This window comes from Tachypleus tridentatus, chromosome 13, assembly GCF_004210375.1.
Source record: "Tachypleus tridentatus isolate NWPU-2018 chromosome 13, ASM421037v1, whole genome shotgun sequence".
Taxonomy (NCBI): domain Eukaryota; kingdom Metazoa; phylum Arthropoda; class Merostomata; order Xiphosura; family Limulidae; genus Tachypleus; species Tachypleus tridentatus.
This window is the reverse complement of record NC_134837.1, coordinates 53,771,961-53,798,744: the sequence shown is the minus strand read 5'-3', so window position 1 is coordinate 53,798,744 and position 26,784 is coordinate 53,771,961. Positions and strand designations below refer to the sequence as shown.

The window sequence follows — 26,784 nt, the reverse complement described above, 5'->3', positions numbered from 1 at the left end:
AATGGTGGCAATAGTGATCAAAGCATGTTATATATATTGCAATTTGTCAACAATTTTCAACATACCAATAGGCTAATGTCATGTTAGGGACAAGAAAGTAAAAGTCCTAGAAAGTAATGCAGCAGTTAGAACTATTCAAGTGACTGAGAACCAGATGACAGGCAAGGCACACTTGTGTATACTGATTAATGGGACAGTGAGAAAATTTCCCATGCAAAAATATAGGTGGATATTCCATACTACATAGCAAACTTTGAGACAATTTGTATGAAAGTGTTAACAATTAGCAACATACCACATAGCAGAAAAAAGTGTGATGTGGTAGTTGCATTCACCACTAAAGCTCAAGGGAATAAGATAAAGCAAGACATCAAGCCTTTGCAAGTATCAAGTAGTAACATCCTAAATGTAAGTCTACAGAAGTGGAACAAACTGTAGAAGAAAGAACCCTCTCTATAAAAACTTCAGGACAGTGCCCAAGAGAAAGTTGAACACACTACAAAATGGAAAGAAACTTACAAAACAGAGGACCAGAAAGGATTATTGAACAGGACCTACTAAAACAGTTCTACTAGTGAAGCTAAACACATCAAATACACTAACAAATATTTATATTATAAGAAAGCAAAGGACTGTCATTTTGAGGTCAAACAAAAAGTCTTAGTTCTGCTATCCACAACAACCTTACCTGGCACTGGAAAGGAAATTTTGCTGTGCAGAAAGTGGTCAACAGAATGCACTATAAAGTGAAAGTGAATGGGTTCTTTGAGGTTCACCATGCCAGTCTGTTGAAGAGATACTTAAAGAGGAAAGCCAATCATAAGGGTGCAGATGGACATAACAGGTGTGGCTGTTATTGATGTAGAACAAAAATACAGTGAATTTGTTATAAAATATGGAGAATGCTTAGACCTAAGACCAGTGGGTGGAGATGAGGCATACAAGAGCATCAACATAAGTGAAGAAATTACTGACAAAAAGAATTTGTTTGTTTGTTTTTTGGAATTTCGCACAAAGCTACTCGAGGGCTGTCTGTGCTAGCCGTGTATTTAGCAGTGTAAGACTAGAGGGAAGGCAGCTAGTCATCACCACCCATCGCCAACTCTTGGGCTACTCTTTTACCAACGAATAGTGGGATTGACCGTCACAATATACGCCCCCACGGCTGGGAGGGCGAGTATGTTTTAGCGCGACGCGGGCGCGAACCCGCGACCCTCGGAGTACGAGTCGCACGCCGTATGCGCTTGGCCATGCCAGGCCCGACAAAAAGAAAGAGAGGTAAAAATCTAATGTGCCAGTAGTATACAGATAGATTAGGGAAGGCAGGACTCAGTCAACACAAGATCAAGTGGAAGATAAGGGATCCTACTGGAGGCCCTATGTGAGGATAAACCAACAAGAGAACTGTAAATATTGGTGCAGAATATATGAGAAGACTTAGTGTATAATCTGAAAGCAGTCTTTGTATGTAGTGTAAAAACATTTTAAATATATTTTGTTGAAGATGGACTCATTATTGGACATAAAAGACTCTTTAGCTTAATATTTATTATTTGTTTAATGATTTAATATTTAATGAATATTTAGTTTTTATAACAAGTGTTAAAAGTTGTTTTTAAAGTAATAGCTATGACAAATTTAACTATGAAACTTGGCAAGAGCCATATGCTGTGTGTGTTGGTGTACCTGTAGTCCAATTGTTGTAGTATTGTTGATGCCACCATTATTGCAACCTCTATTTTTCTCTCTATGTAAGTATTCTTACATCATATCATTTTCTAGTTTGTAGAAAGTTCCAGGCCTAAGTTGGGTAAGGCATATATTAGGTTGTTTCATAAGAAATAGCCGACTTTTGCTTAGTTGAAGAGTGGATGCAATGAGAATCAGTTGAATACAGTAATTTGACTGTATGCTCTTCAATATTGACAAAAATGTTGTGATTTTCATTTGTCTGTCAAGCGAAGTTGTATTATAATTGCTTTTTATTTCTTTGGAGCTCTGTGCAAGATGATATCTTCAAAGTAAATGAAAATACTTTTTGTATGAATTCAAATTGGGAAAAATTTTAGCTGAGGCCATTAAAAACATTGATTTAGCATTTGGACAAGGGACTACTTCTCAACAGACTATTCGGGATTGGTTCGAGAAACTTTGTTCTGGTAATATGAACCTCGAGAATGAATCCCAAGGAAGGCCTCAATCTGTTGTGAATGAAGAGAGATTATGAGCTATTGTGGAAGCTAACCTTCAAACGACAGTTCAGAAACTTGCAGCAGACTTAGAAGATTTCAGTAAAACTGTTTTATTGGCTCCTGAAAAGATTAAAAAATGGACAAATGGGTACCACATGAATTGACAGAAGAGCAGAAACTGGTTAGGAACAAGAAGAAGTCATTCTTGAAGAGAATCGTTACCTCCGACGAGAAGTGGATCCTATATGACAACTGTAAAGGATCAGGACAATGTTTAGATGCAAGTGAATCTCTAAGACATGCACTGATACTGCTTTTGCACCCAAAAAAAGTTATAGTGATAGTATGGTGGTGTGCAGAGGGAATTATCCATTACTCCTTTGAAACAATTACAGCACGATATTACTTCCAATAAATTCATAAAATGCATAAAAAACTAACCACCAAAGAGTCATCGTTGGTAAACAGGTATGGACCAGTTCTGTTGCAAGATAACGACAGACCTATGTAATCCAAATCATTATTTCAAAATTGAAAGAATAGAAATATGACATTTTGGAGCATCCACCATACTCATCTGACCTATCTCCAACTGATTATCTCCTTTCCCAGCTCTTGGAATTGTTTTTTCTGGAACAAATTATTTATGAATCAGGAGACTATTTTCGAAACCTTTGAAGCACTTATTGTCTCCAAAACAACAGAGTTTTATAGCGATGAGATATTTTCTTTATTATCAAGTTGGGAGAAAAATCATTCTAGTAAATGGAGCATATTTTGATTAATAAGATTAGTATTTGTTAAAAATATGGCATTTTATTGTTTACCTGTACAATCGACCATTTCATATGAAACAAACATAATACTGTGCAGAAGTTTTGGGTCAAACATTTGATTTTAGGCTACTTTCAAACAATAATGGAAGTTAGATCACAGGTGAAACATCAAAATTTTATTAATATTCATATTTAGTACCACAAAAATACATTGAAAGTACTTGAGTTAATCTAAAAGTTAACGTTTCATGTATTCCCATTTTGCTTTAATAAGTGCAAACAGTCTTTCAGGCTTTGTTGGCAACATATTTAATCAAAGTGTCTTTTGGGATTTTAATCCAGATGTCTGTAGTATAATCCCATTAAGCAACTATTGATTTGTTAAGTTTTAGATTTATCAGATCCAAGATCTACTCAATTGGGTTGAGATTGGAAGTCTGTAGGGGCCATTGCATCATTTGAATAACTACAGCAGCTTCTTTCTCATACACGTATTTTCTGCAAAATTTGAATGAGTGTTTGGAATTATTACATTCTTGGTAGTGTAATCCCTTTCCAATCATCAACCATAGCGTACCAAGACAGTTATTTCAGACCCTAAATTTGATTAATATGTTCATTCAAGTAGAACCTTATAGCATGCCCTTAGTACAAATATATGTGAATTCGAAAGAATGATAGATACTCTCATCCCTGCTCATTCAGTTGTCATTACTATAATATTATAATTTACAATCTGTAATGGAATGAAAGAATGACGAAATATTTTCTTATCCAAACACTTCTGCTTGGTACTGTAGACTACCAAGTGAATAGAAGTCAAGAAAAAGTTAGTTAGTGAAAGAAAACGTAAAGTTAGCTGGCATGCGAGTGACTTCTTTAGTTTATTTCACAGCTACATTGAGAGAAGGAAAAAATTGTCTTGTCAATTGGGTTTAAGTAACTGAACCAGCCTGTGTGGATTTTTGACGAAGAAAAGAGACAGTTATTTAAAGCACTGGATACAACTGTGGTAACCAACAAAAAAAATAAAGTTTAATCAGAAAATTTAGTTAGAAAAGGTTGTGCTAGATTGCAGGATTGTTACCTTAGTTGTAATGGATGATATTTTAAAGTGAGTTTCACAGTTTAACAAAGATACAAGGGGGAATAATTTATCTTATTGAAGGGCGGTCTCAAGAAATTGAACTCGTCTGTATGGTCTTTGAAGAGAGAGGACTTTTTTAAGTTTTGGATATAGCTATGATAACACTGCACAACAATTGTTTTGAAAAGTTTTGCTTCCTGAAAAGTTTTTGCTGATTGTGACAGGTAACTGGCGGGTAAGCATAAATATAGTTTTGGTTTTGCTTCATCACGTAGTAACTCTGAGAAATAGACAGTTAACTGTTTACCGGCAATAAAGTATTTAATTGCGTTTATGTTTCTAATATGCTATTAAGTTTAACATAATTAAAAGTGTTTTGCTCCAGATTTTCGTTTGTATTCAATATCCAGTGAATCACGTTGCAGTGTCCAACAGTAGTCAGCAAGCATTGACGGATTTTAGTTGTCCTGATATCGTTTTCCATTGTAGCAATGTCCTAGTGAAACCGAAGATTTCGATGAAACAGTACGTGATGGGCAAATTTGGATGTGATTTTCGTGATCAACAGCCAAAAATCTATAAGGAGCACTCAACAGTGTTCAAGAAGCAAAAACTTTGTTGTGCAGTGTAATATATTGGGTAACGTAAGTGAATTTATCACAGATCGTTTAGAGAGAAACAGAGTAGAGAAAAATAATTTGTCTTACCTATTGAATTCTAAAGTAATTGAATCAGCATGTGTGGGCATTTTACAAGATTCAGTTGCGATATCCTATAGTGAAAATAATTGTTTTGTAAATACCTTTGACTTGTGTTGAATATATTATGTTAAAAAGGTGGATTACATATTGTTCGTTTATTGTTCGAATTTATCGCTAACAACTCACAGACACATACGGCGAAGAATCCAAGCTCATACAGATAAAACTCTTGTTTATTTTTGTACTTCTATTATTCTATTTATATTTTAACAGTAGATGTTCGTGAGTTTATTTGGTTATAAACTTTGAAAAGTAATGCTGGATTGAAAATAATCTTTTGACAGAGGAAAGAGGAGAAGTGTGGTATGCTAGCGTATCATGTGTTTGCTACAATATTACCTCAAATACCAGTTTTTTAAAAAAACATTGCAATTACGGATGTACATACTGTTTTAGATAACAAACGCTCAATAAACTCATTGCTTTGTTTTGTTGTTATCAGTCACCCTTTGAAGATAATATTTTGTCTTCCCGTGAGATACATGGCCGTAAAAATGTGTAATCGTTTATAACAGAGTTCTACTATGATAGGCCATGATATATCTCAAAGTTACAATTTGCATGAGCATGTAAAATAACACCCCAGTGGTATAATGTTATGTCTGAGGACTTATAGTTACGACAGAAAGTGTTTATATCCTTGCGTCCGCAGTGGGTTTTTGCTCATAAAAAAATTATGTAGATGTGTGTTAGTATAATATTTATAATATATCATACTTTCATTACCCTAATCGTGATACTTTTTAAGTTATGAGGAAAAAGCTACTCACGACGCAGGGGTACAAACACTTTCTGACGTAACTGTATACTGTTAGAAACCACGTTTCAATACTCGTGGTAGGCAGAACCCAAATAGCTTTAGTGTAATATCGAGCATAATAACAAAACAAACAAACAGCCTTGGTAAAATATGACTTACTAATTCAACTAAGTAACATCAGATTTAGTCATTCTGGAACATCACTAGTCTAAAATAAAGTTTAGGTCCATTATAATGGAGTAACAAATTTATATAGAAACAATTTTCGACATTTTCACATTTACGATTTGTAGTAATGGGCATGTTATAAGAGTGACGATCAAGCGAGAAAAGTCCAAGAACTGGCTGTGGGTGTTGTTGATTAACTGCTTTCCCTCTAATCTATCAATGAAAATTAGAAAAGGCTTGTTTGCCTTTTGTTTTGAATTTCGTGCAAAGCCAAACGAAGGCTATCTGTGCTAGCCGTCCCTAATTTAGCAGTGTAAGATAAGTCATCACCATCCACAGCCAATGATTGGGCGACTCTTATCAAAGAATAGTGGGATTGATCGTCACGTTATAATGCACCTACAGATGACAGGGCGAGCATTTTGGATGTGACGGGGATTCGTATCCATTACCCTCAGATTACAAGTTGAACACTCTAACCACCTGGCAATGCCGGGTCTGATTAAAGGAGTATATGCACAGATATCATTATGTGTAGCTTTTCACGAAAATTTACTGATTAATTAATTTTAACTTATTTCTTGTTTTATTTATATATACTGTACGCCACCAGTAACTATTCTACAGCACAAAATAACTTACAATCATATTTAATCAAAAAATCAGTTCAGGTAAATAGTTACTTTAAACGCGAAAATCTTAATCAAGAGATGGGTATGAAAATATTAACTACAAAAAATGTACATGTACATTTTTGTTATATTAAGTGTCACTAGATGGTGCACAAGCTTTAATTTGCACATGGTAATTGTTTTATATTGCTATTGAAAAACGTTCCGGGTAAATTAGGTCCGTATTAAATTTAAAGAATAACAATACTTTATTTAATCTTAAATGTCTTTATTGTTTAAAAAAATTAATTAACCGATTATCTTTAAACCAAGAAGCGAGACAACTAGTACAAGCTCACAGAATGACAAATTAAATCGTTTAAAAGATAGAAAGGGAATACCATATATTACGTGAAAACTGCAGCACAAAAAACGGTAAGTTGTTAGGTTTATTTGTGAGTCAATGAAGTAACTAGGAATATATTTCCCCATGAACTATTATTGTTTTTCATAATGCAAAAATACAGAACTATTTACTCTTAGCTATTAAAGTAGAGCAAGTTTTCCGCCGTAAACTGCAGAAATCGAACCCGGATTTTTGTGTTTTAATTGTGTAAACTTACCACTCACCTAGTGACGTTTTACATACAAATATATAAGGATAAGAAGGGACCTGTTGGTCCATCCATTCAACTAAACTAAAACTATTAAAGGTAAAAGTAAAATTTCAAAACTAGCTCATTTGTATAATTATCAGGCTTTCTCGTAAACTCGCTTAAGTTTACTGCCGCCGCAACATCTGATAGCAACCTATTCTGAAGACCAACCATTCTGTTAGAAAAATAAACGTCTTAGCTGAAGTTGACACCTACTCTGCTAAAATTTATATTAATGTTCTCTAGTCCTACTGTCCTCACTATTAAGTATGAAAAAAGGGAATTAACAGTCTTAAACACCTCAATCAAGAGAAAATTTCAGATCGTAATCACTCATATGATGACCCTCCCATCCTAGGCACCATTCTAGTAGTAGTTCTGTTAATCCTTTGGAACCATTTATTGTCCTTCCTAAGTTAAGATGCCAAGATTGAACACATTACTTCAAATGTGGCCTAATGAGTATCCTATACAGTAGAAGTGTAACCTTTTTAGACTTGTATTTAATATATTTGTAGACACAACATAAAATCCTATTTGCCCTGTCACTAACATCATCACATTGTTTGGATGATTTAAGAGACTACTCAACTATTACACCAAGATGTCTTGTCGTGACTGTTAGTTATTCCTATTCAAATTATACATATAGTTCAAATTCTGATAATCCACATGCAATATCTTGCATTTATTACAGTTAAAACCCATCTGCTATTTATTCATGCAACTCGATAAATGATCTGAATCTTTTTATTAAGAAATTATATTACCAATTAGATAAATCAATAACTTTTGTATTATGTGATACTGATAAGAAAAATGACTTTGATATTTTCATTCCCCATGAAAATCATGCAAATCCCATTAATAGAACAATTTTCAAACTTCAACGTTTGTACCCATTGCTCAACAGTTTCTTACGTATGTGCAAAAAGAAAAATGTTTTAATCTAATCTCAGCTTGAAAAGTATTTGCTCTATGCATTCAGATTTTCATAGTTATCAAAATTTGGATTTTATACTTTTAGAGTAAATGTAGATAAAAAGACTAGCCTTCCAAGTGTATATTTTAGTTCAAAATATGTACTGTTCCATAGCTACTCTTAACATTTAAAATAGGTGGGCCCATCTGTAAAACTCTGATTACCCACCTGAAAAAAAAATCCATAAAGAAGAATGTTATTATTGCATAGCATAAAGTAGGGGAAAATGGACCTTGGAGTATTATACCCCCCTGACTACAAGGTTGTACTCAAAAATAAAGAATTATTATCATGTTTTGTTATATGTCTATTGATTTAACTGATTAATTATTTAAAGGAAAAGTAATTTCAAATGTACAAAATTCTCTTGTAACATTATGTTTAACAAGGTGATAATATAATTTGGATGTGGTATTTCTTATTATCTGGAATAACTGTTTTTTAAATACACATTTGCCAGATGTTCAGTTTATACCTTAAATAATGTGATAATGTAGAGATGTACCTGCCTGCCAGCCAACTTTACTTTTTTTTTAGTAGGAGCATTATTTTGTAAAGGAAAAACATTATGTGAAAAGTACAAAAACATCTGATCCATTTATATCTAATTTTTAACACACAGTAAAAATGTAAAGAAAAAAGTAAATGAATAAACTTTACTAACAATATAAAATATTTTAAAATTGAACTTTTTTTATAATTAGCTGGACTAATTTTCTTTATAAACATGAACAGCAAGGGACAATTTGATCCTTCAAATCTTTCCATGAGAAATAGAAAAGTTTCAAGCTACTCTTTAGATTTTAGAAAATAATTTTTTCTCCTCTTAAAATTCTCTAAAGTACTAGCCCCTACTATTCTTTATTGCAATTCATGTCATAAGCCAGTCATCATACTAGAAAAATAAAACTGTCTATTTAAGCATATGCTGCCTTTTATAAATCTTATACTTTGTCCTCTTATTATTGTAAGAATATATCACAAAGAAATCAGAAGTGGTTGCTATTGACCTCCTAAATAATATGAACTTATAAGGTTGGTTCTTGCTCTTCTTTTTGTAAGAGAAAATAAGAGAGTTAAACCTGTTAGATAACTCTTACATTTTAGAAATTATCCTATCATATTTTCACTGAACAATTTTCAGTAAATCAAAATAAGATTTTTTTGGACTAGAAATAACTGTACATAGTACTGAAAATAATGCCCCTCGGTGTGAATTCCTGTACGTGATGAGGGGAACTCCCAGGGAAGGTTCTGTTCTTTCATTTTACCTCCTCTGGGATCTAAACATCCACCCACGTGTTTGCTGTGCGTGGTGACCCATGAAGGGGAGGAGAGGATCCTGGTGGTTGAGGGGTCCAACCCTAACACACCACTTTGGCCTTGAATTCCTGTAGACGGGCAGCCTTTGGGTGGTCCCCCTTGGGTCAATCGGCTGGTCCACTTGGGCTAGAGTCAACCAAGTACCAGTGTTGGAAGTTTTCAATGGGCCTTGTGGACATTGTGTCTAATGCTGGTGTTTGGGTATAGTGCTCACTAAACCCTGGCATTGCTGCAATGTCCTTGCATGACATTAGAGTGCGTCCCCTTGTAGGGTACCATGGTGGGTGGGGTCAGTGGGTACTGAAATTTTCCTTTTTCCTATGGATCCTCCTTCAAAAAATGTAAATAAAATAGTGAAAAAACAGTCAATAGGTAAATGACCACGTCTTGAAGACTCTGAGCAGTAGTCTTCAACATCTGTAACACACGTACCTCATTTTCTTATATTACATTCTCTTTCAGAAACACCTTTAGGGCAAATGTCCCCCTTTTTATTAAGAAGGGACTAGAGGGTCTTGCTGGCTCTTCAAAGTCAGTAAAGAAGCTTCGATCTGGAGACATATTGGTTGAAACATCCACAACCCAACACAGTGAACTCCTCTTGAATTCAAAGGCAATTGGGGATATACCTATTGAGGTTACCCCTCATGCTACCTTGAATTCATCATGAGGAGTTATTGTTGAGAGAGATTTGAAGAACGTCTCTGAGTCGGAGATTCTCGCTGGACTCTCTGCTCAAGGAGTTTCTGCAGTGAGGCGCATCTCCATTGCCGACAAATAACCTTGTTTTGACATTTACATCACCATGTGCACCTGTCTAATTTGCAGGGTACGACTGTACATTCCAAATCCTCTCCGATGTTTCCAATGTCAGAGGTTTGGCCACTCTAAGACTTCATGTTGTGGTTTGCTGACATGTGCTTGTTGTGCTGGCAAGGACCACAATGCCTATGAGTGTGACACAGATCCACATTGTGTCAACCGCAATGGTTCTTACCCTCCCTGCTTTCGTTCTTGCCCAAAATGGTTGGAGTTAAAAGAGGTCCAGCGTTTGAAAACGATACATAACATTAGTTATTCTGAGGCTCTGAAATTGCTGTCCGCCACTCCCTCTCGGACATATGCTGCTGCACTTCATTCCACAACTACAGTGGGAGTGCAGACAGATCTCTTTGTGCCTCAAAGAGAATCATTTTCAAAACAAATGAAAAGTCTTTTGACCTCCATGGTTAAAAAGGTCGATGAATCGACTTCCACACTCATCTCCGTTCCTCCCATACATTCCAACAAACCTCAAGATCCACATCCTTTGGTTTCAAATACAGGCATTTCTTCTGATGCATCTCTTTCTCTCACCCCAAGATGCAAAACAATCATTCGTTTGCATCCTCAGTCACTGGAATCCCCTTCCAATAACAAAGACCTGCCCACTCGACCCAGGGCAGGATCCATGGAGGTCGATAGACCTCCTCCGACTAAGGACAGTAAGGAAAAAAGACGTGGTCATAAACAGAAGGGTTCTCCAGTCACTTCACCTTCCTGTCGTTAAAAAATGGCCACCTTGATACAATGGAACTGTCAAGGTTTACGTTCTAATCTGGATGATATCAAAAAACTGATTGCTTCCTACCATCCTGTATATCTTTCCTTACAAGAAACATTTCTAAAACTTGCTGATACAGTCACCATTCAGCAGTTTTCTCTGTACAGAAATGACAGGCTGTGTGATGGACGAGTACATGGAGGTGTGGCACTCTTGGTTGATCAGCATGTGCCCATTCTGTCTTTGTTACTTAACACACCCTTGGAGGCTCTAGCCATCCGTGTTTCCTTGGGTCATACCATCACTGTTTGTTCTATGTACCTGTCCCCTGGAGAGACATATGATCAATCAGATCTTGATGCTCTCGTTGAACAATTGCCATCTCCATTTCTAATCGTAGGGGATTTTAATGGACATCATCCCCTCTGGGGAAGTGCTATTATTGATGGGAGGGGCCGATCTGTAGAGCGGATGCTCTCTGATCACAATCTTTCTCTTTTCAATACTGGTTCTTCCACTTTCTTTCATGCACCTAGTCACTCCTTTACCCGCTATTGATCTCTCGGTTTGCTCCCCTTCATTATTCTCCCATTTTTCATGGAGGGTTGACAGTAATCCACTAGGCAGTGATCATTTTCCTATCCTTTTGAGAGAGAGTGGCCGTGGTCGATGCCACCCTACCCGCATGCCCCGGTGGAAGCTGGATCAGGCAGACTGGTCCACTTTCACTGCTCTCACAGAACTTGATCCTGCCATCGTGAATCAGCCATCAATAGACAACTGGGTGGCAGCGGTAACTGACTGTATTATACAAGCAGCTGCTCAGTGTATTCCTAAAACCTTGACACGTTTTCCATGATATCCTTATCTGTGGTGGAATCCTGCTTGCCACTTGACACGGAGGGCTCAAAAACGGGCCTGGGATACTTTCTGTAGATATCCCACACTTTCAAACTGCATCGCTTTCCAATGGGCCCATGCACATGCTAGGTGGGTAAGATGTCAAAGCCAGAAGGAATCTTGGATTAAGTTCACAACTGGCATATCTTCTATCACCAGTTCCAAGGTCATATGGGACAGGATTCCGAAAGGTCAGTGGGCACTACAATTTTTGTCCCCCTCTCCATCTTACTCTCTGATGGCCAAGAGGTAGCTGATGCTCAGAGCATCATCGATACTCTAGGTGAAAGCTTTTGCCGGGTATCTAGCACTTCTGCTTGTTCCTCCACCTTCTTGGCCATCAAGACTCGGGCAGAGTGTTCACCTCTTTCCTTTCGAACTGACTATCTCTTTGACTATAATTGTCCCTTTACACTGGTGGAACTGAAAATGGCCCTTCATCGGTCTGGCAGTACATCTGTTGGACCTGATGATGTACACTATGACATGCTATGCTATCTCTCTCCTGCTTCTCTTGATGTTCTTCTAATTGTCTTTAATCGGATCTGGCAGGAGAATGTTTTTTCCTGATCCCTGGTGCCAGGCTATTATCCTACCTTTCTCTAAGCCTGGGAAAGATCCCAAGATTCCTTCAAACTACCGTCCAATTGCTTTGACGAGCTGTCTCTGTAAGACCTTGGAGAGGATGGTTAATGCTCGTTGTATTTGGTTCCTCGAATCAAACAACCTCCTCTCGCCCACCCAGTGTGGGTTCCGACAACAGCACTCCACCACGGACCACCTAATTTGACTTGAAACATCAATCAGAGAAGCCTTTCTCAAACATCAACATCTTGTATCAATATTCTTTGACATTGAGAAGGCTTATGGCACAACATAGTGGACAGGAGATTCCAAGTTCGTGTGGGTTCGACACTTTCCCGCTCTTTTGTACAGGAACTTGGAGTCCCTCAGGGCTGTGTTTTGAGTGTCACACTTTTCAGTATAAAGATAAATGCCATTACTGAACAACTCCCTCTCACTGTTGCGAATGGGCTGTATGTCGACGACTTTCACATCTCATTTTTCTTATGATTTTGCTTTGTCTTTTAACACGTTTCTTATTTTACCTTTTGATAATGGCTGTTATGACACATAACCTGGAACCAGGACTGGAAAGACCAAGTACAGGTGACTGACAGTGGGTTATGATCATTATCATTTTACTAGAGAAAGTCCTTTACAACTTCTCTTGCTCTACTTTCTCTCTTAACATTGTTGACTAGGTGTCAACATTGGTTTTATCCTTTTTCTGTTTTTCAGTGATGTTTTGTTTTACCTTCATTTTCTTTTATGTATTTTACTACATTTAATTTATTTTTACCTTTTTACTGGATGTTTGGAGAAGATAGCCTAGCTGCTTTGTGCCATAAAACACTAAATCAATCAATCAATCAAAATAAGGCCTAACTAGTCATTAGTGAGTACCCTGTTTTCTTAAATTTGTAATTTGTATGTATATAAACACTCCCCAAAATTCTGTTAGCTTTATTACTAGCAACAGAGTGGTAATTTGATGGCTTAAGTAGGGTAAGACAATCTTTGATACTTCAAGGCTGTCTTTGAACAATACCCTTGAGAAAAAAGAAACTGATCTTTTCTTTCAGTTGTGCTAATGAGAATAGGTTACTCATCAACATTTGAATGCATGGATAAAATTATGATAATTTAAATGCAATAATTTGCATGTACTATAATTACAGGACATTTGCTAAGTATTTGGCCAGTTTATTATTTTATGCAAATCAATTTGTAATATCTCAACATTCTCTATACAGCTAGAATTCTTGAGTATGAAATAATTAGATCAGCAAAAGCATTATTTCACAAATTATACCCCTATTAAAATTAGAGAAAAAACACTACACTGGTAGTAAGGCCTGGATTTATTGGACACTTTTAATCCAATATACTTTTTTCTCTCATTCACCCACCTTCAATTGATTCAATTAATCTTTCCCCAAGCTTTACAGATGTGATTTTCTTTGTTAATTATTTTAGATAATACCTAATCAGAAGCATTTTGAAAATTAAGGTACACCAAGTTTACAGACTTTCTATTGTCTAGGTAACAAGCAACATCCTTAAAATAAAGACTTCAAAGTGTTCCTTTAACAGAATACTAACTGTCTTATTTCAGGATTGAGTGTATTATATCAAAATTATTTTGAACCCTCACCACATCATTAGACTATGTGTTGTTATGTCTAGTAATACACTTTCTAATGACCATTCATCTTACAGTATGATTTTACATTGCAACAAGCTCCATCATAGACTGTCATGTTTACAGCACACTTTCTAATGGCTTTCCATAATTCATATAGAGTATAAGGATGACTGTTTATTTTAATAGTCTGATCACATAGAAATGTATGGGTACTGCTTTCAGCATAACAAAGTTTTATGCCTGTGTATGATATTCTTGTGGTTACAATTTCCTTTTAAAACTGATTTATAATGTGCATATTTGTCTGCAGGTTTCTTGTATGTTTTGGAGCTAAAGGCTGATCTTGCTAAGATATTTTTTAAGGTTTTACCTGGTTTATCTGTAATTTTGTTGTCAAGGCTGGATCGTCTGCATGCCTAATATGAGCTGAAACATTAAGACTAATGCATTGCATAACAAAATTTGTGTTAAACCTTTTTTTTTTCATGTGGTACTTACATTGTAAGCATGAACTCTATTTTTGTAGTTTCATAATGTCTTATCCGTAAATGTTCTAGGATCTTCATTAATATATAATTTATGTACAAGTTCCTTTATAGCTTTGGATTTATTTGGGATACTTTTATTAGTTGCATAAGTCTTATTGATATGGTTTAGTTGTCCAATAATAGTCTCACATCACCCACTATAAACTTGCAACTATTACTGGGCAACATATAATAATAATAATAATATATATATAATAGCATATGTATGCTTTAAATAGTATAATCTTGTCCACTTGCAGGTACTTTCAGTTTATTTATATATTGGTTAGAAAAGTCTATCTTACTGAGCTGTCTCGTAGCATTCTGAAATGTTTTGCATAAGCCTAAATCAGTTAGATAGTGTCTTGTTTGTTCAGACGAAGATGTAATGGCAAAGTGTTGGTTTCTGTAAATAAATTATGTTTTCTGGAATAATAGGTTATGTTTTATTTTTCTGCTCATCAATGGATAGAACTCTCCAACTTGCACTACAAACTTTAAAATTGCATGATAAAAGAGCATGAATACAGAACTATTTTTAGAGTGACTCGATAAATACAGTAAAATCTGTCTAAGGCAGAATTGCACAGGAAAGTAAAATGTCCAGCTTCAGCAGGGTTTACTGGCTTAGACAGTGAACATGCGCTTCTTGATTATATATAATTTTTGAGCGGAACGCTATACTTGCTTGATTCGAGGGAAGTAACACATTTGTGACTGAAGTTATTATACTGTTTATGCTATATGTATTAGAATAAGAACAAAAGTAGACATTCAAAATATACACCAGTACACAAAATCTTAAATTTATTTGAAGAAAGTATCCAGTTTCAACTATTTTGTTTTTTTAATGGGCTTTCTCATGTGGTTAAAGAGAATGCCAATTTTATGGCCTCTTCATGAAGTTCATTTTCCCCCTTCATTTTTGCATACAATTTGATAGTGTTAATATAACTTAATACTTGCAATGAAATAAAAAATTTTTTTTCTCACTACCTTTTCAATTTTGTTCATCTTCTGAATCTCTCTCATTGTTACCATCTTACGATTCTATTATAATCAATTTCATCATTTTCTGTTAAAAAATTCTTCTCAACATACACAAAACTTTCAGTGTTCACAGGATCATTTGCATCAATCTTCTCAATCAGAGTTTACATTTCATAAGAATCATCATGACAAAGAACTTTAAAAAAAATTAGGGTATTTAGTAAATTTTCCTAAATTTTAAAATTAGGGAAGATAGGAATTTATTTTTCATGATAATTATTTAAAGAGTAGAATTTTGCACTTAAAGACAAATATATTTCTACAAATCATGAATCTAATTTAACTGCAAAAATAAGTGTAACAAAATGTTTGAGAATTTATTAATATTTAATCAAAAACATTTTTTCTGCCTCACTGATGTTCTAATCCTATTTGTTTATAGATGAGGTAAGTGAAAGATAGTTTTCCATTCGCATTATGCAGGTTCCACCATAGAGAGGGCCTTTTATAAGAGAAATCTTAAGATAATGCTGCTTGTATAGGTTTCTGCCTTATGTAGTTTTTTGTTTAGACAGGTTTTATTGTATTCTGAAGTGATGTGGTTTGTAGACATGATGAGAACACTTTTTTGGTGGTCTTGGCTATGATACTTTGGAAGGATACAAAAAAATATCATAAATGAGACTATAATTGTTTGAACAGAAATGTGTTTCTTAGAGCTTTTAGTAAATTCTGTTTTGTTCTTTCTTTTCTATCCTCTTATAGATTTTTGTAGATGAAATTATGGCAGATATAAATCAATCAAAAGATTCGGTGGAATCAGGTATGAATAACCCATGTACTCCAGAAGCATCGGAAGCTATGGGTGGAAAAACATCAGGAAGAAAACCTACATGTATGATTGTTCTTGGTATGGCTGGATCAGGGAAAACAACATGGGTGCAGGTATGATTCTTGTAATACAAGAACAAACATGGTAGAACTGGGTGATTAACTCATGTAATTTATATACTCAATTTCCTTGATCGATGGTAGATAAAATATCGATTAATCAACATTAGTGTTTCCAGTTATTCTTGTTTTTGATTATTCCAGCTGGCCTGGCATGGCCAAATGGGTTAACATGTTCGACTCGTAAGATGAGGGTTTCAGGTTTGAACTCCTGTTGCACCAAACATGCTCGCCCTTTCAGCCATGGGGGCATTATAATGTGACAGTCAATCCTGCTATTTGTTGGTAAAAGAGTAGCCCAAGAGTTGGTGGTGGGTGGGGATGACTAGCTGCCTTCCCTCTAATCTTACACTACTAAATTAGAGAAGGCTAGTGCAGATAGCCCTCATGTAGCTTTGTGTGAAATATAAAAAACAAACAAAACAAAATTATTCCAGCTATTCAAGTAATCCAATTTTAACATTATGGTTTCACATTGTGATTTTCAAAGTTATTTAGCTAAATTTAATTAGTGTAGCAACTCTTTAAAATAACTAACTAATCAATACCTATCATGTACAATTGATACTATATGTCCAAATTATCTTCACTGTTTGATATCAAAAGTGAAAAAAGAACCAAAAGAAGAATGTGTTTTGCAAAAGTAAACAGGAATTGGAAGCAAGCTGTGTTAGTATATTTTATGTTACTATAATGTTAGCTGATCACAGATGGTTAACAAAGAGATGCTCTTCAGAGAAACAGGATTTTATATCCCTTATTCTGGACATGAGTAAATTGTGGTTAATGTATTTATATGTTATAAATCTGCTGATGCCAGTGGTATCATACAATAGTTTCCACGAAATGCTAACAAACATTTATGAAATGACATGAAGTGGCAGTATTTTTAAAAATGTGCTGTACAGACTTCAGTTAAGACTTTATAGCTGAAGTTGTTCATTGTGTTTATAATTCTGTCATTTTTTGTATTCTGTATTTTTTGTTCTTTCAAGGAGAGTTTTCATGGATAATATATACAGATCTTAAAATTCCTGAATGCATTTCATTTATAACACAGCATCAGTGTTATAATTAACTGGTGTAATGAAGCTTATGGAATAATGGAGGAAATACACTTTATTGGACACTTTGTTAGGAAGTAATATTTACTTGCCTGATTTTATAGCTCTATTGGTGTACTGTAGTTTTTTTATAATTGTATATGGTAGGTCTAATGTGACTTATATATTTCAGAGGATAACTGCACATCTTTATGCAAAGAAAAAGTCTCCCTATGTTATCAACTTAGACCCTGCATGTAAAGAATTACCATATCCAGCAAACATTGGTAAGTTTTGAATAACTAATTTTTTTGTTTTAGTTTTTAATTTTGGGAAAGAGTGTCGCATTTAGATACCCCCATCTGAAAAGGAAATAATGTAAAAAAATAACTTGGGACCAAGGGTATATCATAATATCTCAAACATTACAGCCCATTATGTATACTTTCAGTAAATGTGTATTGAATAGTATAATTTTCTGCATAAATAAAAAATCTCCTCAGTGTGGATTCCTGTACGTGGTGAGGGAACCTCTCAGGAAAGGTTCTGTTCTTTCATTTTACCTCCTCTGGGATCTAAACATCCACCCATGTATTTGCTGCGAGTAGTGACCTGTGAAGGGGAGGAGAGAATCCTGGTGGTCGAGGGGTTCAATGTTAACACATCACTTTGGCTTTGAATTCCTATAGACAGGCAGCCTTGGGGTAGCTTCCCTAGGGTTAGTTGGCTGGTCCACTTGGGCTAGGGTCAACCAAGTACCAGTGTTGGATGTTCTCAACAGGTGTTGGGGACGTTGTATCTGATGCTGGTGTTTGGGTGTAGTGCTCACAACATTCTGGCATTACTCCAGTATCCTTGTTTGGCACTGTAGTGCATTCCCTCATAGGGCTCCATGGATCTTCCAAATAAAAACTTAAATAAAATAGTGAAAAAACAGTACATAGGTAAATGACCATATCTTGAAGATTCCGAGCAACAATCTTCAACACCTGTAACACCTGTATCTCATTTTCTTATACTACATTCTTTTTCAGACAAATATTTAGGCAGATGTCTCCCTTTTTCATTCAGAAGAGACTAGGGGGACTTGCTGACTCTCTAAAGTCAGTCAGAGAGCTTTACTCTGGTAACATATTGGTGGAAACGTCAACATCACAACACAGTGAACTCCTCTTGCATTGAAAGGTGATTGGGGATATACCTATTAAAGTTATGCCTCATGCTACTTTGAACTCATCACAAGGAGTTATTGTTGAGAGGGATTTGAAGAACATCTCTGAGTCAGAAATTCTCATTGGTTTTCCACCCAAGGAGTTTCTCACAAGATGAAATTATGATGCCGATTAGTGTCCTCATTCTGACATTTACATCACCACGCCCATCTGCCACCATCAAGGCAGGTTATCGTAATTGCAAGGTACAGCCATGCATTCCAAACCTTCTCAGATGTTTCCAGTGTCAGAGGTTTAGTCACTCAAAGACATCATGTTGTGGTTCTTTGATGTGTGATTGTTGAGGTGGCAAGGACCACGATGCCTGTGAATGTGAAAAAGACCCTCATTGCATCAATTGCAATGGCTCTCGCATGTCTTACTTTCATTCTTGCCCTAAATGGTTGGAAGAAAAAGAGTTGTAGCATTTGAAGACGGTTCAAAACATTACTTACTCTGAAGCTAGAAAGTTGCTGTCCTCCACTTCATCTCAAATGTGTGCTGCTGTACTTCATTCCACTACTACAGTGGGAGTGCAGATGGATCTCTCTATGCCTCTAAAAGAATTGTTCTCAAACCAAATGAAAAGTCATTTGACCTCCATGGTTTAAAAAGTTGACAAATCAATGTCAACATCTATCTCTGTCCCTAACATACATTCCAGCAAACCCCAAGATCCACTTCCTTTGGTTTTGGGTATGGGCATTTCCTCTGGTATACCTTCTTCTCCCATCCAAAGATGCAAAACAATCATTCATTCACATTCTCAGTTGCTATAATCCTCTTCCAGCAACAAAGACCTGACTAATCAACCCAGGACAGGATCATGGAGGTTGACAGACCTCCCTCAAATAAAGACAATAAAGAAAAAAGACATAGTCATAAACAGAAGGACACTCCACCCAGTTTGCTACACATAAGTAAAAATGGCCACCTTAATATAATGGAATAGTTGAGGTTTACATTCTAATCTAGATGACATCAAAGCACTGATTGCTTCCTACTATCCTGTATGTCTGTCCTTACAGGAAACATTTCTGAACACTGCTGATACAGTCATTTTTTGGCAGTTTTCTTCATACAGAAATGATAGGATGTGTGATGGATGAGTGTATGGAGGGGTGACACTGTTGATTGATCAGCATTTGCCCACCCTGTTTTTGCCACTTGACACACCGTTGGAGGCCATTGCCATCTGTGTTTCCTTAAGTCGTATTATCACTGTTTGTTCTCTCTACCTGTTGTCTGGAGAGACCTATGATCAATCAGCCATTGATGCTCTCATTGAACAGTTGCCATCTCCCTTTTTCATCCTGGGGGACTTCAATAGACATCATCCCCTCTGTGGTAGTGCTGATATTGATAGGAGGGGTAGCTCTGTAGAGCTTATGCTCTCTGATCACAACCTTTCTCTTTTCAGTAATGGTTCTTATACTTATTTTCATGCACCTAGTCAGTCCTTTACTGTTATTGATGTCTCTGTTTGCTCCCATTCACTATTTTCCCACTTTTCATGAAGGGTTGACAGTATTCCACGAGGCTGTGATCATTTTCCTAAAATTTTGAGAGAGACTAGCTGTGGTCAATGACACCTGACCCACATGCCCCGATGGAAGCTGGATCAAGCAAACTGACCCTCTTTCAAAGCTCTTGCAGAACTTGATCCTACCATCACCTGTAAGCCATCAATAGATGACTGTTTGGCAGCAATGGCTGACTGTATTATACAGGCAGCTGCTCAATGTATTCCTAAAACCTTGACACGCTTACCACAATATCCTCGTCCGTGGTGGAATCCTGTCTGCCACATGGCACAGAAGGCTCAAAAACAGGTCTGGGATACTTTTCTCGGGTATCTTACAATTTATCACCCCATTGCTTTTCAGCAGTCCCATGCACATGCTCATTAGGTGAGACATCAAAGTCAGAAGGACTCTTTGATTAAGTTTCCAACCAACATATCTTCTACCACCAGTTCCCAAGTCATATGAGACAAGATTCAAAAGGTCAGTGGGCAATATAATTTTGCCCCACCCTCGATCTTGCTTTCTGATGGCCAGGAAGTAGCTGATACCCGAGTTATCAATGATACTTTAGGTGAAAGCTTTTGCCAAGTATCTAGCACGTCTGCTTCTTCCTTCACCCTCTTAGCCATCAAGATTTGGCCAGAGCAATCACCTCTTTCCTTTTGAGCTGGTTGTCTCTTTACACTGGTAGAACTCAAACTGGCCCTTCATTGGTCTGGCAGTACATAGGTCGTACCTGATGATGTACACTACAAACTGCTGTACTATCTATCTCCTGCTTCTCTTGTTATTCTTTTGATTGTTTTTAACCAAACCTGGGAGGAAAATGTTTTTTCTGATGCTTGGTCCCAGGCTGTTCTATCTTTCTCTAAGTCTGGGAAGAATCTCAAGATTCCTTTAAACTACCATCCAACTGCTTTGATGAGCTGTCTCTGTAAGATTTTAGAGAGAATGGTTAATACCCATCTTGTTTGGTTCCTTGAATGAAACAACCTCTTTTTGCCCATTCAGTGTAGGTTCTGATGATAGCGCTTTACCAAAGACCACCTGATTCGACTTGAAACATCAATCAGAGAAGCCTTTCTCAAATGACAACATCTTGTATCAATATTCTTTGACATTGAGAAGGCTTATGATACAACATGGAGATATAGCATTTTACGAGACCTCCATTTATATGGGCTATGTGGCCATTTGCCCATTTTTATTAAAAATACTTTTGTGGACAGGCAGTTACAAGTTTATGTGGGTTCGACACTTTATCGTTCTTTTCCACAGGAACTTGGAGTCCCTCAGGGCTGTATTTTGAGTGTCACACTTTTCAATATAAAGATTAATGCCATCACTGAACAACTCCATCTTATTGTTGCAAACTGGCTCCATGTTGATGACTTTCGCATCTCATGTCACTCATCGAACATGAAGTATATTGTGCGGCAACTACAGACTGCCCTCAAGTTTTATTGAAGTGGACCACAGCAGACAGTTTTAACTTCTCTCTCTCTCTAAAACCGTTTGAATGCACTTTTGCTGCCAATGGGGTACTCACCCTGATCCTGAACTCTGTACTAGTGAAGTTGTGCTACATGTGGTCCCTGAAACAAAGTTTTTGGGGTTTATCTTTGACCATAAGCTGACCTTTATGCCACACATCAAGCAGTTATGGGTCAAATGTACAAGAGCACTGAACATCCTCCATGTCCTCTCTTCCACCACTTGGGTAGTAGATCGATGTTCTGTGCTAAAGATATATCGTGCTCTTATTTGATCAAAACTAGACTGTGGATCACCGCTCTATGACTCTGCCAGGACCTCAGCCTTGAAGATGCTGGACCCCGTTTATCATCAGGGACTTTGGCTCTGCCTCTGGGCTTTCCACACTTTTCCAATTCAGAGCTTATACACAGTCTTGTGAACCTCCTTTACACCTCTTCTGTTTGCAACTGTCTTTACTATATGCTTCAAAACTTTGTTCCTTACCAAAGCATCCCACCTGGATGTATCCCACCTTATATAAATTAAGTTTTTTAATTTATATATTAGACCTTTTTTAATGTGATTCCCTTTTAAGAATCGAAGTACATCTAGTTCAATTTGAAATTAGAAAATGGCCATAATGTCAAATAACTCGAAACCAGGACTGGAAAGGCCAACTTCAGGCGACTAACACTGGTGTTTGAAACCACCCATTAGTTATCTTTGCAAGTTATAATAATTAAAATTTTGGTACAAGTCTTAAAAGCTTGTTTTACTTTATTTTCTGAAAATGGCCATAACTTCAAATAACTTGAAACCAGGACTGGAAAAACCATCTTCAAGGGACTTATGCTGTTTTTTGTTTTTTTTTAACTTACCATACAGTCATTCTGGTGAGTTATGATAATTACAATTATGCTACAGAAAGTCCTTTACAGTTTTTCCTTCAGTTGTAGACTAGATGTAAAAATTGGATTTAATGTTATTTATGTTTTTAATTCAAAAATTAAACTTCATTTTGTTTTACCTTGATTCCTTTTATGAATTTTAATAATTTTACTTTAATTTTAACTTTTTACTGGATATTTGGCACAGATAGTCTAGTTGCTTTGTGCTATAAGACACCAAACCAACCAACCAACCATAAATAAATAAATAACCCACCTCTTAACAGTTTACAGGAAATTTATCATGTTACTTGTGTTTAAAAATAGAAAGGTTTTTCTCATGTTAATCCTTCTAAACTAAGTTATAAAAGCATTTAGAGATAATTGTCTCCAGTTGGAATATTTGGACAGTCTGTTATCACAAAAGAAATAACTTACTATGTTAATTCTTTAAATTAGATATTGTCTAAACATTTTATGTGCTACTTACTGTGAAAAATAAATATCTTAATTTTCTGTGAGTTTGAAAGAAATGTGTAATATCAGATATTAAATATTTTATAGAACATATATACATTTAAGAAGTTTTAAACTTAGGGCATCACATTAAGACTAGTACCTTCTTTATTAAGTGATTTCAGAAAAACATGTTTACTAACATTTCAACTAATTGAGCCTTTTACTCAGTATCATAAATTATTAGATTGGTCAGGTTACAACAGGCAAAAAGTCAATCTTAATGATATATAAGAGGTCATTTAAGCAGTATTAAATTATAAAGTGTAAGAAGCCAAACCTAAAAACAGTGAACATTTTTCAATCTAGAAAATGTATTAAAACAATTATTTTTAGTTCTTACTAATTCCAACACCGTAATTCTTGTTTCTATCTTGGATTCATTGTAGTGTTTTTATATATATTTGATAAATAGTTGTATACACAAATATATAAAACTGTAATTTATATTTTTTCTACATATGAATAATAGTGGAATTTCTTTTCGATTATTAAAAGTTTTACTATGCTGTTGGTGTTTTTCTTCAAATCTAGCTTCTATGTACTTGACAGCATAGTAATAATTCATTGTATTTTACTAGATGTAAGAGACACTGTGAAATACAAGGAGGTGATGAAGCAGTATCCTTTGATTACTTAGTCAGTTAGATATTGTAGTTGTTGAGGCATCATTACAGTGTAATTATTACTGGAGAAAATAATGGTATTTGTCCTAGAAAATGGAAGATGATAAAGTTGAAATCTAGCAGGAGTATCTGAAAAGGAAATCAGTATCTTATTTAATTGCTTTTCTTTGTTCAACATGTAAAATAAAATTCCATTTCTGATTATATATTTAAAAGTATAATTGATTCATAACTTTGCCATGGAAAAAACAAACAAACTGTTTTTGGATAGAATTCCCATTTCTGCCATTTCCAGTGTCAAAACTTATTTAAATTATCTAATGAAAATCATGTACTTGCTCAGTTTTTGTTAATTATATTACTTTCAAAATTACACATACCAGTGCTGTAAAGAGTTTCTCACAGTAATAAATTACTTCTGAGAAAAAATATTATTTTTATTTTACAGAAATGTTCTGCATTGTCTTTTAGTTTTTACTGTAAATACTTGTTAAATCTTGGATCAGCCTGATTTGATTCAGACAAAGTTAAAATGAAATTCCAATACAGCACTTACCTTCTGTCACATGATTAGCTATTCTTATTCAGTGCTGCTTCTATATGCAAACTTTTTCTTTCTGTATTCCATGAGTCTTCTTCTTCCCCCATTGGAATTAGTATATTTCAGTGTTTCTCTCATTGCAAATTGTCATGCATCATCCAATAGTAGGATAGTATGATCACATGACTTGTGCGACTCCCACTACATTTCTTTATCAAATTCACTGTTTGGCAACATTTGAGTTTGGACATACTTTGTTATTTATTTATTACTGCATGTTGGACTTGTTTTCCTCATGGAGTGATCCATTTTAAACTTCATTTCATTTATTCAACCAGATTCTTTATTTGTATTTATTAGTTAATTCATGTCACTTTGTTTCTGCACTCAAGTTTTGTGAACATTTTCTGTACCATGCATTCTGAAGTTCACCTTACTACTTAAGAGATTAGAACAGTGACTAGCATATTTTGTGGGCCTTAGGTTTGGGTGACCCAAAGATGATGGGTTTACCTGCTGTTGTGCATCAGGAGGTTGAATGTTATAGGGTCCAATGTTCTCCAATGTTCTGTACATTGGCTGTCAGAGGATCTCCACAGATATCCTGAAGAATTTTTGCCAGTACTCATTATTTTCTCTTCTTTACTTTAGCCCATACTTTGTTCTCACCTCTGGCCTTACATACGTGGTTTCTTTATTGTTGGAACCTTGTGGTTGTGGATATTGTTGAATGTGTAAATAGCATAAGGAAGCCATGTAATCCAGTAAGGTGACAGGTCAACTCTTTTGATTGCAGAAATAACGTCAGGAGGCCATGTCTGCTAATGATGGGATGAATCAACTTCTATGGAGGCCACATTCCCCTACTTTTATGTTCTCAACTGAATGGACATAGCCAACATTTACTGTAAGCGTATTTCCAATAGGTACTTCCCTCATCTTACACTTCCCACCCTTTCTCTTCACTTCTTCAGTTCTCAAACCTTCTGAACTTTGAAATAAAAGTTTGGTAGAGGAAGCCACCTTTATCACTGAGCATGCTATGCTACTATTGGTTGATGGATGACACATGTTGATCTGCATGAGAAACATGTTTGAGTATACTAATTATAACTGTACAACTTGTAGCATACATAAAGAAATATTTTGCATATAGAGGGCAGCACCAAACAATAGCTAATACTGTGAGTAGAGATGCATTTTGAGTATAAGAAAATTATAAAGTTGATGGTCACTTTATACATTTTTTTATTCAAAATACAATGTGTATAAGAAGATGAAATTAAATAGAAATTTTAAAGTGTTCTTTTAAACACAGTCAGAACTTATTTGTAATCTGAACTTATTTCAGTAACTTTTGGTAATGTGATCTATTTTTCCATTGTTTTAATGTGAGGAACATGCATTACTCCTAAAAAGAGAATCAGTTTCTCATGTAACCATTTATCTTTTCTTAATATATAAAATAAAATTTCTTTACTAATTTTATTCTTAAAATCATCTAGCTGATTATTCACCATGAGTTAGACTGATGAAACAACTTTCTTTTGGTAAAATTTCCTTTGTGAGAACTTATTCAAATTATTAAACAAAATCATGTAGGTGCTCCATTATTTTCTACAAATGTAAAGTTTCTCTAAACTACAATGACAGATATTCTCTTGGCCCTAATGGAGGAATAATTACATCACTTAATTTATTTTCTACTCGGTTTGATCAGGTAAGCAAATAATAATTAGTTCTGTTATATTTTAATGCTTATTTTACTTGAAATATCTTAAGTACTGCCTGCCTATCTATGGCACTTTGACGGTCACTTTATCAAATAATATTACGTATATGATTTTAACACCTGTTACCATTTGCAATGATCAGTTTGCTTGCCCTACATTAGTGCAAGAAAAGCATGGTATGATACATGACTTGTTTTCCTCTCACTTAGCTTAAATAAATCTTAGCTCTTTAGTGATTTTTTATATTCAAATAAAGAAATTTGATGAGTGAGTGCTTTCAGATGCACCATTTAAAGCATATTTCTTTAATTGTTATTTACCTACTTTTTCATATAATATTGTGCATAGAATTTTATGTGAACAAGCTGATTTTTTTAAAGATAAGAAAAAAGAACATCCTTTCCAGCAATAAACTACACACACACACACACATATATATATATATATATATATATTCCCCTTTTTAGGGAGGCTTAATGTTTTTTTTGTTGTTACTTCTTTTTTACAAATGACTGCCATTTTTTTCATTTCTCAATAAATTGTCTTTAATCTTGGTATGATTATACCTTGGTCCAATACACCTATATAATTTTTTAATTTGTTATTTAGACCTTTTTAAGGATTTTATTGGATCAAAAGTCAAACAACTCAAAAATGTATATTTTGGGCTCCTTGGAGGTCATATTTACAGCAATCAAGGTAAAAACTGGCAGAAATGTACATTTTTGTGTACTCATCACACTGAAATACAAAAAGTTGGATTTGCCCATTTTGAAACATTTTAGGAGG

General features: G+C 35.3%; 1 protein-coding gene across 2 annotated transcripts in view; it reads left to right on the top strand.

The window, feature by feature from the left end:
- Positions 1-26,784, top strand: part of LOC143239355 (GPN-loop GTPase 1-like) — a 54,346-nt gene that overhangs the window by 8,269 nt on the left and 19,293 nt on the right. The window contains exons 1-5 of one of the 2 annotated variants that reach the window (XM_076480344.1): positions 6,519-6,790; positions 16,251-16,430; positions 17,673-17,766; positions 23,677-23,716; positions 25,916-25,982. In XM_076480344.1, coding sequence (XP_076336459.1) covers positions 16,269-16,430; positions 17,673-17,766; positions 23,677-23,716; positions 25,916-25,982 — 363 coding nt within the window. In that variant the 5' untranslated portion in view covers positions 6,519-6,790; positions 16,251-16,268. Of the gene's footprint in view, positions 1-6,518; positions 6,791-16,250; positions 16,431-17,672; positions 17,767-23,676; positions 23,717-25,915; positions 25,983-26,784 lie in introns of those variants that run through there. The other variant, XM_076480345.1, reaches the window with a different exon arrangement.